This window comes from Papio anubis, chromosome X (genome assembly GCF_008728515.1).
Source record: "Papio anubis isolate 15944 chromosome X, Panubis1.0, whole genome shotgun sequence".
In the NCBI taxonomy this organism is placed as follows: Eukaryota; Metazoa; Chordata; class Mammalia; order Primates; family Cercopithecidae; genus Papio; species Papio anubis.
In genome coordinates this window covers 66,619,097-66,634,956 of record NC_044996.1, presented here as the reverse complement: position 1 = coordinate 66,634,956, position 15,860 = coordinate 66,619,097, and the positions used below count along the sequence as shown (strand labels likewise).

The window sequence follows — 15,860 nt, the reverse complement described above, 5'->3', positions numbered from 1 at the left end:
ATAAAAGAATACTAATACGTTAAGTAGGTTAATAAAATGTTTTACTATAAAATGTGTATTATAAACATGAAAGTGTCTGAACTTCTTTAACTTACAAGAATTACTATATCCAAAATTGGAAGGCATCTTTCAACACCTGATTTAGGGAGAAAAACTCTCTACTCATCTTAGACTAAGATTTGGTTTGATAACAGTAAATCTGTAGGAACAAAGCTTTAACATTTTTCTTGAGCAGCATGGTAAACACCAACTCCTACCTGCCCTGTAAATATTGTACGAGTGTAAAATCCCTTCACGAGGAATTCTGCTAAGTTCTGCTCCCTGAGGTGGTACAAACACAAATTAAGAGGGTTTGTGGATCTGGTTATAATAAATTATCTCCAATAAATCATCCAGTACAAAACCTTTTGATCATTTTCTATAAAGTAGTACCTGAAAGAGTGTTATTTGTCATATAGTGTTCATTATTTTTAATCAATTCATTATGGAAGTTAGTTACCAAGTTAGGATGGAGACCAGTGGACACCATCAATACCCTAACACATCAAAGAACAAGGTGAAAAGGGAAAGCTGTGCTTTCAACAGAGTTTTGGGGATACTTTCCTTTCAACCCTTTTAAATCCTTCTCACCATTCTCAAACTTTCACCTAAACCACTAAATACCCCAAAAGGACACAGCCACAATCCTGGAAGTCTGGTACACGAAGAGAGTATGTATAAAACAAGTATTTTTAATTCAGTTGTCACTCCACTGGGCATTTCAGAGATGGGGATGAGGTGGGGGTTCAAATTTAGCATTTAATCAGACTGGAAATGTGGTTTATTAGTAAGGAAAAAATTAAAATATTAATCCTGTAAAATTAACTATACTGGAATTCTATATATCTAACCAATAAAATTACTAATTCACAAAAATCTTCTCACAAACCAAAGATTTAAAATATGGGAAATTCCATTTATTTTAGAACACTGTTGAAGATTAGTCTGGTTCCTGAAAGTAGATCATAGGGAAGGAAAGAAGGGTAGAATAATGCTAGTGCTGACCTGGGTTCAGATCAACCTGGTTGGGTGGATTCTAAGAAGATAGACTGAAGGAGCAGTGCTAGTTCACCCAGCCTCTAGCAGGAACTTACAAGTCAAAACAGATCAGATCTAAAAAAGTAAATAAATAAATCAAAATATGTTTTTTTTATCCTGAACCAAATGCTCTCAAGGATCCTAGAACAAGAACTGATCAGTCCCTCACAGGGTACCAGCAGATTACTTAAACCAAGATCCAAGATATCTCTAATTAAATTTTGCTTGTTCCTCTTATCAGTTCATCTGTTACATTCCACTGACTTTCTAAACAAAGTCACTTAGCTATAGATTAGCTATATTTATTGTGTACTGACTATCCAACAAGCAACCTACTAATACAAGTATCATCTCATTTAATCCTCAGAACAACTACATAAGGTGAGTGCGAGTATCCTCATTTCAAATAAGGAGGAACTATGGTTTACAGATATTATATAAGGTTTCCACAAGGTCCTAGCTGGAAACTGAACTCATTGTTCGACTCCAGGCTGCCTGTTTTCTACTTGCCTGGGAAGAAGTTAGAGTATATTTACCCTAAATACTATTTTTTAAAGAGATGGGTAAGATTAAGTGAAGCACAGCTAGAGGAATAGCTTGAGATAAAGAGTAAAATGGTCTATCACGTGGTCACTCATTTAAATTTTAAATCATTTATTAAACAGCATTAAATTGCATTAATAATTTATCTTACTAGCTTAGAAAATTATAAACAATAAGAAAAAAATCATTTAAAAAGTATAAAATTAAATACTCAGGCAACAGTAAGAAACATGTCCTGATTTCAAGTATTTCCCATTTTATTAAAGTTATTTCATTTAAATATGAATACTTGGAACATTACCAGAATGACAGCATAAAATCTGTTACATGTCAGGTCTGTCTTGGGCCACTATCTAAGGGTATTTTGCTATTTATATCCCAAAACAACACAGGCTTTTTGCAGCATTAAAATCTTAAACAACTATTAAATTCAATCTCACACTTCAAGAACAGCTATTATACTGAGACACCAGCAAGGTTATTGAACAAAGTTGTAAATTTCTAAGTCTCATACATTCTTCAAAATAAATTGGTCCAATGAATTCTGCATTAAATTAATGTTTTGAATTTTCTGTATTGTACCATCCAAGAACCTTACAGAATTTGAAGATCTTATGCCACAGTATTCTTATTTGGTTAGCTCTGTGTATGTTAAACTCTAAGTTTCACAAATGTCAATAATTTATGGGGTTGCAAATATCTAAGTTTTGATGCTAACAGAATTTAAAGAGAATGTATCTAATTTCTAATGAAATTTTAGAATTTAGAAATTTTAACAAGGAGGTAAAATAAGCATGGGGGGGGGGCTGCTTTCAGAAGAAATCTAAGTTATCAGGGCTAAAATTTCCAAAAGTCCCCCAATAAAGGTCTTTTTAGGTTTAGGTCTGTTTGACAACCTTTGCATTTCACAAAATATCATACAAAAAATGAAAATGCCTATAAATGAAATTGTGCTTGGAATTGCATATCAAAAATAGAGTGAGAGTTACTGCCTTTTAAGAGTTCAGAATTTACCAAGGACAAATGGCAACTTAACATATTTTAGGGCAACATTATCCCTAAGCACAAATGAGTGAGCATTACCCATATTAGTTATTCTTTATCTAATAGCAAATTCAGAAAAATAGTCTCCCCAAAATGCAAAGTAATTTAATTCCCATTGATTTATATACCTTAAGAGAGCATAAAAATAAGAATGCATCATTTGAAAAAACTACTAACTCAAAATACTACCAGACAGCTAAATCATAAACAGGTATATAACAACAACAACAACAACAAAAAGTGCCTTTAAACTTTTTTCTGATATAAATCGGTTTACTCTATTAAATTCATTTTAGAGAGGGCTTTAAATGATAATATGAAAATACCAATTAAAAATTAGAAGCAGTTTGCAAACCTTTCAATTTTATTATTTCTAAAAAGGGAGGGGATAGTGAATAAAAATCTTACTTTCTACATATTTATGCGGTTATAACTGTGTATAGGTATATGTGTGTATATATATTCTCCTCAATTCAAATGAAAAAAAAAATTCCAAGAGGCTGTGCTATTTATTTTGTGGTTTCAGGTATGCCTTGGCATACTGTCACACGCCTCCAAAGGCACTCATACTCCAATCTAAGATGCAAAGTTTATTTTGTCAAACACAAAATATTTCTAGTGGATTAAAAATATTTCAAGAACCCAAATATCTATCAACTGATAAACCAAATGTGGTGTACTCATACAATAGAATATCATTGGCAGTGAAAACGAATGAAGTATATACTGATACATGCTATAACATGGATGACACTGGATGACACTTAAAAACATGCTAAGTGAAAGAAGCCAGACACAACGACCATTTATTATATGATTCCACTTATATAAAATGTTCAGAATAATTAAATCCATAGACAGAAAGATTAGTGGCTGCCTAGGGCTGGTGGGGAGAGACAGAATGGGGAATGACTGCTAATGGGTATGAGGTGTCTTTTTTTAGGATAAGAAAATGTTCTAAAACTAGGTACTAGTGATGGGTATACAATTTTGTGAATATGCTAAAAACCAATGAGTTGTATACTTTATAAAATGGGTGAGTGGAATGGTATGTGAACTATATCTGAATAAAAAGTAAAGAAGAAAAAACACATATGTTAAATATTTCAATATGCATATTCTAGTCCCCTAACAACTAAAAGAAAAAAAAGTAGTAGATGTAATAAAGGAGTAATTAATCCTAAAGACAATGAGGATAAACAATGGAAAGGAAGGTTAAGAGGAACATTATGTAAATATTCACCAGTACCTATCAGATATTTTTTTCATCTTTTGAAAGGAATCACACTTTAGTAGCTAATAGGCAACCTCTTCAGGAATGAAGTGAGTTTTGGCACTTTATCAAATGGTATAGGAGAGGTAATACTTTGTATTAAATGGAGAAACTACTATATTACTTCCATTTAAAAAAATATCTTATTTTAAAAGGTAAAAAAGTAAAGTTGACATTTCAACCAAAATTTATTTACCATATTGAAATTCCAGTGTTCCATTATTCTAAAAACTATCAACTCTCCACTAAAGAATTCATGGGAACATCTTTAATCTCTTACTCTCTGGCCCTATTATCCTTCCTCTAGAATTTATTGATGAGTTTTTTTCACCCAAAGTCATTTCGAAGTCATCCGTAGTCAACACAATTCACTTAGCTTTCACAAGAATATATCCACGATTTCTTTATATTTCATCAATTAACTCACATCCAATCTTGGACTACTCAACTTTATTCATCAGAAAGAAATGTCAAAGAAATCTATAACTGGAGAGGACCTTAAATGTTATCTAGTGCAATCATTATAAAAGGGAATTCCGTAATTTATCCAAGTTTACACAGCTAGTTAACAGCACTGCCATGACTAGAATACGGCTTTACTGACTTCTGTTACTGTGGGATTTACTACAGGGGACCAAATGATACATTCAATCATATTATCAAGGAACAGTAGTAGCATTTTCTTAACTTAGCAAAGTATCACAGTTCTATTCCCTCATCACTAATTTCATCTTCAACAATTTCGTATTACCTCGTTTCCTGTTCTTTTATCACAGTTCACCATTTGTCTTTTCTGCTTTCACTCCAATCTTATCTTCAACTCTTCTGATCTCATCCCTGCCTTTTATACTTCAAATAGCTCTATCTCCTCTGTAATTCAGACTATCCCTGCCCAAATTCAGTTTGTTTGTTGAATGTCAATGGGGTCTTCGCATCTTCATCAAAATGACTACTGTTAAGAGGCTACTTACAAACAAACCTGGCCACAAGAGTAAGGAGTCTTTTCTTTTTTTTTTTTTTTTTTTTGAGACAGTCTCATTCTGTCACCAGGCTGAAGTGCAGTGGCACCATCTCAGCTCAGCTCACTGCAACCTCCGCCTCCTGGGCTCAAACAATCCTCCTGCCTCAGCCTCCTGAGTAGCTGGGACTACAGGCGCGCTCCACCACGCTCGGCTAATTATTTGTACTTTTAGTAGAGACGGGGTTTCACCATGCTGGCCAGAATGATCTCGATCTCTTGACCTCGTGATCCGCCCGCCTCGGCCTCCCAAAGTGCTGGGATTACAGGCATGAGCCACCAAGCCCGGCCTCTTTTTTTTTTTTTTTTTTAAAAAAAAAAAGAAATAAAAATGTATTCTAATGGTAACAACTTTTTGGGGAAATAGCATCACAATATAATTAATCACCTAGTACATGATTTTGCATATCCCTATATAAGCATCTTATTTTTTTAGTTGATGTAAGCACTTTTTTTCCAACTTTATTAACAATGCAACTTAAAATGTATTTTAGAAAGCCAGTTTAACATTTCCTTCACGTGAGAGCTGATATATACTATCAGAACAGAATGTGATATAATCATGCAGTTATTTATGTAAATTGAGTTTTTCATTTCCAGTAACATATTACCACTATATTTCAAGTGTCCCTAACACAACCTTCCCCTAAATTATGAGTGATTTTAAGTAGCCCATTGATACACAGCTTTATGAGAATAAGCTCTACAAATGTATTTTCCTAGTAAAAGAACAAGTTTTCATTATAATTCTCCCCTTCCTCAACTTATTTTTGATTTTTATTATCCCCTTACTTTTAAAAAAGAAAAAAAATACAACAAAGAAAATGCTTTACCAAAATCTTGCATAATCATGGTATGGGCCATTCTAGAGTCTGGCGTGTGCAATCCAAGACTTCCACCACCTGAATCCATACTTAGCAAAGTTCATTCACCAATATCTGCAAAAGAAATGGCTTTTAAAATAGTTTTAATATGTTTAGCCCAAAGTTAGTTGTTTTGAGAAAAAAAAAATGCAATTGACAATATGCCTTTCAACCAAGTGTGGAAAGCTCATTACAAAAGAAAGCAAAACAAAGAAAAACCATGGTTAGATGCTTTATGTGACAACTATAAATAAAAGAAGTGCCAAGTGGAAGTAAACCAAAAAATAATGGAGACGAAGGCACAGTCAAGCTGATGAGCCATAGGGAAGTGGTAGAAGAAAGCAAAACAACAAAACTGCAGTGCTAAAGTTCCAGTTAAAACATAGGTTATAAAAGAAGAACGAGATGACAACAAACAAGAGTTAGGATATTTATACATTACTAGAGGACTCAGATGTCTAGTATTAGTGAATTTCATCCACTGGCTCTCATCCATTTCTTCCAGACCCAGATCAGCCCTGCAGCGGAGCTCTGCAGATAAACTTGTATTCACCTCTGGCTCCCAGGGTTCTACTTATAATGTAAAATGTTCTATCCCAGTTTCCCCGGAGTTCTTTGAACCAGTAAGGACTTCTGGCCTCACTCTACTACATTCTCTTGTGTCAGTTTTGAGGACTCATGAAACATGACTGCTTCCTAAATATGGTAAAAATAAGATCAATCACATATAAACATTTAGCAAATTACTTATCATATCATTTACTTGTAATTGTACAACTGATTTTTTATTAGTGATTAATAAAATTATGCTAGCTTCATGGTGGTTTTGAAAACAAGGGCTTAATCTATTTCATTTCAAATGACTTATCCTATATTTAAGATTATTTGATAGTATGGAACATAAAGTCAGATGCTGTCACTCAATATATTTCTTAGAAATATATATGTGCATTTTCTCTTCAAACATAAGATTCTAAGTAAATCAACAAAAACCTGTCCGTTTTATAAGGCATCTATCTCCTTTTCACATAGGAGTGCTTAATAAATTGTACCGTATTGGACAACAGATAAAGCTGCATCCTTAATCAAAGTTTTAGAAAGGTGCCATGTAATACAACTTAATATATTCTTAAATAAATGGGATGGCTAAATTGGTATTCAAGGGGCAGGAGAGTCTCACAGAGTAACCCCTATCAATATTTCAGGTGTATACATAAATATGCTACAGAAGGTGACATTTCTATATATCAACCGATTCAGACAGAATTACTTTATGTACGAGCAAAACTTCACATTTTTAGAAATTCTTAGTTGTGTTTTATGTTTTTTCAAATGCCACATTGTTTTCTGCTTTGCTGTTATGCAAAATGAGGTCCAGAGGCCAAGACAGTTCACAATAAACTACCTGTGTGTTAACAAAATAAATCTGAAAGGGATTTGTTCTTAACATTTAAAACTGTGTACTATTCGGATTTTAATTAGAGTAATTACTTTCTTTACCACATAACTAATAGAACAACTACAAATGTCTTAAAATGTTTTTAAAAACTTAATTTTATTAAACTGTTAAATAAGATAAAACAGTAAGTAATTGGTTAATCACCTTTATATGAGTGTCTCGAAGAAATTGTAGATTTTCTTACATAAAGTAAAATCTGCAGTCATTTCTTTTTATTTTTCCTTCTGTGCTATGTTATTTTCTTTGGGAAAACGCTCTCTTTACCTATTATAAAAATACATTCAAAATCAGATACTTTAAAACATTTTAAACTAAGTTTCTTACACAACTTAATATTTTTCTTTACACCTGAACTTGCATAGTGAGGCTGGGAAGGGTTCATATGCTCAAATCTGTAGTAATCTTAAAAGCAACCAAATGGATTCCAACAAAAACAACTACTGACTACATTAGCAATGTTTTTATACTTAGAATGCTACCACTTGATAAACCAAAATCTTCTCTAAAGCACATCTTAAAAATCACAAACAACACCTTATTTTAGAAAGTGAAAGAGAACCAAGGGCAAGCTTTATCCTTGCCAAATCTATACTGAAAAGTCTGCACTAGCACTCAATGAAGTGTAAAAATTACAACACATAGTGCAACTATTATAAAAGTATTACACTGTGTGAATACCAAATAAATAAACTGGAGTATCTTTCCCCACATAGGAAGTTTCAATAAAATCAATAATAAATGAGGTATGAAAACAGCAGTGTGTTAAGTATTTAATAACCATTGGAGATAGCTAGGCTTCTTGGTCTTCTCCAGAGTGTATCTCACATCCTTACTGAATGGAGATAACCCACCAAGTACGTTTCAAGTAAACATCTTTCCATTAATGCATGGGGAGCAGAAATCACAAAAAGAAAATCTGTCTCTTCTAACATAGCTCATTCAGGACCTAGCTTCTCAGTGATGTCAATAGGGTGACGGATAGATGAGAAATGGTAAGGCGGCAGAACAAGAGAATGCGAAAGTAGTATTTGCAGAGATGGGAGACAAAGGAGCCCTGGCAAGTAGCAGTATTGCAGCTTTGGACGCAGCCCTCTTCCCGCATAAGTCTCCTTTTCCCACGACCATGCCAAGTTTCAGTCATTTCGAGCAGAATGCACACACGTGCCCTCTGAGGTATTACCCATCTGACTAGATCTTAAACCTAAGAGAACCTTCGCAGTAGAAAGGAAGAGACCGATGAGACAAGAATACCCTCTCCCCTCCTCCCTCCTCTCACTTGGTGCAGCGGTCGCCACCGCTGCTACCCACGCCGTGCTGCCCAGCCCCTCAGCCTCCTCCAGCTTCCTCTGCCCCGCTACGTGGGAGACGGTTGGGAACCAAAATGGTGGTGTTTTAGTGTAGGCGACAGTTGTCGCACACGCCTCCCCCCTCCCCCCAACTCCCAGGCTCTGACGGCTCCCAGTCCCCTAAAATGCCGATTCGGTGCCACTTCCTCGCACACGCCGCCATCCCTCGCGCATTCCAAAGGTTACTATTAGCTCGGTCAGGGGGCGGGGGCGAGGCGACGGGGGCGCCAGTGAAAGGAATATCGGGTGGAGGGATAGCTGAGAGAAAATGCCAGGGGGACGCTGCATTCTTCACTTCACCGTTTTGTTTTCCGCCATTTTCCCGTCACCCTAAACCACCGACGGTCTCAACGACGGCTCTAGCTCCCTGGGGCTCTGGCCTAGGGAAAGAAGAGGTTGGCTGAGGGGGAAAATCCTTACTTTCCTCAATTCCTCCAGCCCCCGGCAACGGCTGAAGAGGAAAACTCCGCCCGAGGCGGGAGGAAAGCTCAGGGACTGGACGCCACTTCCATTGTTCCCTTCGCCCTACGCTACACGCTGGGTGTGAGCCTCTCCTCCCTTCACACAAGAGACACTGAACACGGTGGATCCACGTCCCTCTAGTTTCTCCTCAGGAGTCTCCTTACCTGCTGCTGCAGCTGCAGCTGCCGCTGCCGCCGCCGCTGCCGCCGCCTCCGTGCCGCCAGTCGGACTGTGACCGCGCTCTGGATGGCTGCGGGGGGCGGCAGCTGTGGATCCCTTAAGGTCCTCACATTCGGGTTTCCGAGGTTCCGCAGCCAGAGCCAATCACAATCTACTCTGCGTCTGGGAGGCGCGCCGCCTAGTTCTCCTTTATATTGCTGCTGACATGCTGAGGTTGCATTACGTCACGCTACCCTTGCTGCAGGGTAGGGGGCCAAAGGGGGGTCTCGCGCACGCGCGCGCGCGGGAGATCGAGGCGCCCGCGCTAGGTTAGTGCGAGACCCCGCCGGCTTGAGGCGGGGTCTGAGCGCGGGCCAAGTCCAAGTGCGCAAGCCCAGATCTTGGCGCGCCCCTGAGGAGTTTCTGTGGGAAGATTTTCTGTTTTCCAGGTTTCCCAAGGGAAACGAAGAAAGGGAGTGGGAGAATCGATGACTGGACCTCTAATAGATGTTGGACGACTTTAAAAAAAAAAAAAAAGTATCGGCCCTACCCTCGAGGATTTGACAAATTAAGCTGGCCAGAGTGATAAGAGGTATGCCTCTCCCCAATAAAACCTGTGTGTGTGTATTGCAGTTTCCCTTCCTCCCTCCCTTCATTTCTTTTCTATTTTGTAATGGTAGACAATTCGATGAAGAAAGTAAAGGAGAATGAAGAAAGGTATAGAAAGGAAAAGGTGAACAAGGGACCTCAATGAAGTGGACACTAAATATCTCATGAATGTGTCACTTTCAGCTTCTGTCTGCAAAAAGTGGGAGGACAGTGAGAAATTCATTGGGTGAGGGGTGGGGAAAAGAGTGATGAGATGTGATGAAAGGTAGGTGGGGACTAGATTTTGTAAGCAAAGGGTCTTAGGTTTTGCGATTTTAGCTTTAATTCTATAAGCATTTGGAATCAATAGCAGTGTTTAAGCAGGGAAAGGATAGGATCTTAAAGAAAGTAACTCTTTGTCTTTGCAAATCATTTGAATATTTACAAATAAAACATTATTATTCTAGATTCTAGATACATTCTTCAGGTCTCTATAACCTGATATACCACTAAAAGTTTTGATAAAATTATAGAAGATGTGAAAGTCCTAGCACAGTACCTGGCTCATAGTAGACCAGGAGTCGGCAAACTTTCTCTATAAAGGGCCAGATAGTAAATATTTTATTTTTGTAAATAAATAGTAGTAAGCAAAATATTTTTTGAGGGCTATAGCATCTCTGTCACAACTACTCTGCTCTGCCATTGTAGCCCCAAAGTGGCCATAGACACGTTCAGCAGAATGAGGAGATATAATTTCCAAGCTTGAAAAGGGTGAAATTCAGTTATTACTAAAACGTGAAGTGTGATAGATAGATAGATAGATAAGAGGTTGGTAAATTACCTTCCAGTGTGAGGTTCAAAGTTTCTCTGCAAGAAATGCAATTTCTGCAGAACCCATACACAGTGGGCAAAGAGAAGGAGCACGCTCGTGAGCACGCATTTGGGGTGTGTGTGTGTGTGTGTGTGTGTATGTGCATGTGTAATGATGGTAAAATATTTGTTTTCCTTACTCTTGAGTTCCAGGGAGAGATAAGTGAGCATGGCTGTGTTCCAGTAGAACTTTATTTATGAATACTGACATTTGAATTTTATTTCATCTTAATGCGTAGTGAAAAATTATTATTCTTTGATTTTTTTCAACTATTAAAAATGTAAAACTCACTCTGAGTCATAGGCCATAGAATAACAAGCAGCAGTCCAGATTTGACTTGTGGGCCATAGTTTGCCCCCCTCTATAGGTTTCATTTACTTAAGCTTTTATTTTCCATTCTAGAAGAAGAAAGATATTTTTATGAGTATGTCCTCATACATGACATTTTTCTATATTGGATAGCCTGGCAAATACTACTTGTAGTCTTGTCCCAGTGGTAATTTCAACAGGACACTCAAAGAAGAAAGCTGAGAAAGATGTGGGGTTTTTATATCAATCACCTTTGTGAATGGTACACTGTGGGAGATAATTTTTAAAACCTGAAGGCCATCCTTGCTCTTCCCTCTTTCTCCAAACATCTAGTCAATGAAAATATCCTGAGAATTCTTCCACCTTAATATCCATGGAATTAATCCCCTTTTTACCTAACATCATTACCTTGTTCAGGTTCACATGCCTTCTTAACTGGATTATTGCAACACCTTGCGAACTAGTTCCTCTGTGTCCATTTACTCGCCAAATTCCCAAATCAAAAGTGACAAAATCAGAAAAATATATCACATTGATTCTCCCCATTCCATTTTCACTTCAGTTGAGGTCCTCACCAATGGGACAGTAGTAATAGTCTTCTGACTTATTTCTCTGATCCACTTGATATCTTTACAGTGTAGAGTCTGCATCATCACTGAATTCACTTGCAAACAAAACAAATAAAACTGATTATCTTACTCCTCTGCTTAAACATTACTATCAATTTCCACTAAAAGTCAAGGATAACACCCAGACGAGTACAGAAAGAGAATTATGGGAATCCCAGCTGGGGAACAATGGGGAGACCATCCAACATATGTCCTTTAGATATTTGGCCAATACTTATTTAAAGGAAGAAACTGACTAATATATGGGAAAAAAAAAACCTGTTAGATCTGGCTGTTTATGTTTTTATATGCATGCATTAGCATTTTTGAAGTTTCATGTTAGTCTCAAGACCAATAATATTAATTAGGTGCTATAAACTTTGTAATTTGTAGCTTCTTTGTTATGTAGGTGGCTCACTTCCCTCCCTCTACTAGCCTTGGTAATCCTGGCCAACTGATAGTGTTTTGCTATGGTACATTTAAAAATTGCTGTCCCTTCTGCCTCTGGACTCACAATTTGTTGTCAACTATATTATCTTCAATCTTAACCTCATCTAGGAAAACTCATACCCTGCTTTCACTGTAACCTGGGCAACTCCCAAGGAGATAATCTAAAGTAAATTAACATGAACATATTCTGGGTTATCTAGAAAACCTCCTTATAACTAAATACTGTCATACATTATCAACACTCACATTTGTATTTGTATTTACAGCACATTAACACCAGATAGTAATATTTTAATTGTTTTGAGGCGATTTGAAGTGAAGGCATCATACTTTGTTTTTAAATTATCTGGTTCTATCAGGTTCACTATACATAATACAATTTCTTGGTAGTTAGAATAGAGTGGTGGGGGAAGTGAGTCAGCCCATAGTGTACAATAAGGCAAACCACATTCAATATGCCAATGCAGAGTCATATTCATGTTGTGAACTGCAACTTAATTTCAGCAAAGCAATATAATTCATAACATGAAATTAATGCTGTTAAATTATTGATTTTGTTGTTTATTGTGTGGTTTTATAATTATATAAGCATCATAAGCTCAAAGCATTCATTTTTTTCTATTTTATTTTAAAATTTCAACTTTTATTTTACATTCAGGGGTTACATGTGGAGACTTGTTACATGGGTATATTGCGTGATGCTGAAGTTTGGTGTATGAATGATCCCATCACTCAGGTAGTGAACATAGTACCCAACAGGTAGTTTTTTAGCACTTGCCCGCCCTCCTTCTCTCCCCTCTCCAGTAGTCCTCAGTGTCTGTTTCCATGTTTGTGTCCATGTGTACCCAATCAAAGCATTCATATATATATTGCTCTACTGTTGTTCATATTTAAGTAACATTATAATAAAACTACCATAATTTAAATGAACGTTGAGAGCACAATTTTGCCTTTCAAATAGTCTAATAAAAAATACAAAATGACATACAAAAAGTCTGTAAATACTATGCCACGTAAAAGGTACCAGGACTCCTTGGGGGGAATAGCAAATTCCAAGTTTGAGATAAAAAAAAAAAAAAAACGAGATGAGATTGTGACATATTGTGTCAGAGAGCAGGGGTACCATCAAAGTCTAATGTCAAAAGTACACAGGAGGCCGGGCGCAGTGGCTCACACCTGTAATCCCAGCACTTTGGGAGGCTGAGGTGGGCGGGTCACAAGGTTAGGAGATCGAGACCACCCTGGCTAATATGGTGAAACCCCGTCTCTACTAAAAATCCAAAAAAAAAAAAAAAAAAAAAAAATACACAGGAGCATCAAACAATAATAGTAACTTTGATGAAAACACATTGACTATATAAAAATTCATGAGTTGATTAATGATACCGATAGACAGGGATCTCCTTACTCCCAAAGAATGAAACCTCATTGAATACCATTTAAGGTAAATAGAACATCGATTCCTTACTCTGACAATTAGCAGTCAAAAGAAAAAAAAATCAGTATTTTATTCTGCTTTTTCTGTACAAACTTTCAGAACAACCAGAAAGCCCTAGTTTGATAAGAGAAAGTTCTTTTTGCAAGAAATACAGTTAGTAAATGTTGAAAAAAAATCCAGCAATAAATGTAGAAAATCACTATTTTACAATCTCCAATGATGTAACAGATCCAGGCAAGGATCGTCAGTGGGTGAAACATGAGATGGAAAAGTTTATAAAGGAGTTCAGGCCGTCTTCACCTGAACCCTGTAAAAATTTTATCGTTGACAGCATTTGGTATTGTCATTATTCTTTATTTCAGCTGATCAGATAGTTGTATAGTGATATCTCATTGTATGACAGTTAATAATTTGTCTAATAACTAATAATTAACATCTGTTTGTGTCCTTATTTGCCATAACTTCTTTGATGAAGCATCCATTTAAGTTCTTTGCCCATCTTTTAATGCGGTTGTTTCCTTACTATTGAGTTTTCAGAGTTTAAAAAAAATACATTTTCTGGATAGTAATCCTTTATCAGATAGTGATTTGAAAATGTTTTCTGTACATCATTACTGGATCTTTTCATTCACTTTACAGTGCCTGGGGCAGAAAAAAAGTTTTCAAATTTGATGAAGTCGAATTTGTCATTTTATTTTCCTTGCATGCGTTGTGCTTTGGTGTCAGTTTTAAGGTTTCTTTCCCTAAAAGTTTAACGTTTTAGTTTTTACATTTACATATATTATTTATTTTGAGTTGGTCTTTATATAAAGTGTGAAATTTAGGTTAAGGTTCATTTTCAAAGGTTCTAGCAATATTTGTTCAAAAGACAACCCTTTCTCCACTGAATTGCCTGTGTATCTTTGTAAAAATATCAAATGGCCATATTCATGTAGGTGCATATCTGTCCTATTTTTTAGTTTCCATTGATTTTTGTATCTGTCCCTTTATAAACACTACTCTGACTTTATTACTTCAGCTTTATAGTAACTTTTAAAATTAAGTAGTGTGATTCCTCTAACTTTGTTTTTTTCTGTCAAAATGTAATGAACTATTCTAGTGCTTGTGTCTTTACATGTAAATTTGAATATTAGCTTGTCTATATCCATACAAATTTCTGCTGGGATTTTGGTTGATATTGTGTTAATCTATAGATCTCTTTGAGAGAGAATTGACATCATTACTATAATGATTGTTCTATACATGAACACAGTATGTCCATTTATTTAGGTCTTCTTGGATTTCTTTCATCAGTGTTTTGTCATTTTCAGTATATACATTCTGTGCATGCTTTGTTAGGCTTATATGAAACATTTTCAGTTTTAGGAGCTATTGTAAATGGCATTTTTAAAATTACAGTTTCAAATTTTTCTCTGTATTTAGGTATAAGCAGTTTGAATATAATATGTCTGGACTTGGACTTTTTTGTGTTTATCCTGTTTAGGGTTCACTCAGCTTATTTTATTTTATTTTATTTTATTTTATTTTATTTTATTTATCGTGGTAAGAACACTTAACATGGTATCAACCCTTTCAACAAATATTTAATTGTACAATGCAGTATTGTTAATTAAAGGCACAATATTGTACAGCATATTTGTAGATATTAATCACTTGAGTACTGAAACTTTATATACATTAAAAACAATTGCACATTTCCCAGTCCCCCAGCCCCTAAGAATCACCACTTTACTCTTTCATTCTATGAGTTTGACAATTTTATTGTATTTTTTGTATTTAATATTTATGGGTACATAGTAGGTATATATATTTCTGGAATACAGGAGAGAGTTTAATACAGACATACAATGTGTAATAAACACATCTCAGGGAAAATGGGGTATCTCTCATCCCAAGCATTTATCATTTCTTTGTGTGACAATCCAATTATATTCTTTTAGTTATTTCTAAATGTGCAATAAGTAATTGTTGACTGTAGTCACACTACTGTGCTACCAGACACCAGATCTTTTTCATTCTATTGAACTATATTTTTTGTGCCTATTCACTATCCCCACTTCCCCCAACCTCCCACTACATGTCCCAGCCTCTAGTAACCGTAATTCTGGTCTCTATTTCCATGAGTTCAATTGTTTTAATTTTTAGCTCCAACAAATAAGTGAGAGCATGCAAAGTTTGTGTTTCTGTGCCCGGCTTATTTCACTTAACAGAATGACCTCCAGTTCCATCCATGTTGTTGCAAATGACAGGATGTCATTCTTTTCTATGCCTGAGTAGTACTTCATTGTGTATATGTACCACATTTTCTTTATCCATTCATTTGTTGATGGACACTTAGGTTGCTTCCAAATC

The 15,860-nt window shown here is 36.0% G+C and overlaps 1 protein-coding gene and 1 long non-coding RNA gene across 13 annotated transcripts in view; one reads left to right on the top strand and one right to left on the bottom strand.

Moving 5' to 3' along the window:
- ZNF711 (zinc finger protein 711) overlaps positions 1-9,595 on the bottom strand; it is a 28,971-nt gene extending 19,376 nt beyond the window's left edge. For 2 of the 11 annotated variants that reach the window (XM_003917945.5, XM_009197881.4), the window contains exons 1-4: positions 9,250-9,595; positions 7,422-7,541; positions 6,261-6,514; positions 5,789-5,893 (exon numbers count right to left, since the gene is read on the bottom strand). In XM_003917945.5, the coding sequence (XP_003917994.1) occupies positions 5,789-5,867 (79 nt within the window). In that variant the 5' untranslated portion in view covers positions 5,868-5,893; positions 6,261-6,514; positions 7,422-7,541; positions 9,250-9,595. Of the gene's footprint in view, positions 1-1,044; positions 1,153-5,788; positions 7,398-7,421; positions 7,542-9,249 lie in introns of those variants that run through there. The other 9 variants (XM_031660619.1, XM_031660620.1, XM_009197876.3 and 6 more) reach the window with 7 other exon arrangements.
- A 42-nt stretch (positions 9,596-9,637) lies between these two features.
- The window catches only part of LOC108583839, a 55,251-nt gene continuing 49,028 nt past the window's right edge, over positions 9,638-15,860 (top strand). For both annotated transcript variants that reach the window (XR_004180607.1, XR_001898641.3), the window contains exon 1: positions 9,638-9,836. This is a non-coding gene — a long non-coding RNA (uncharacterized LOC108583839). The remainder of the gene's footprint in view (positions 9,837-15,860) is intronic.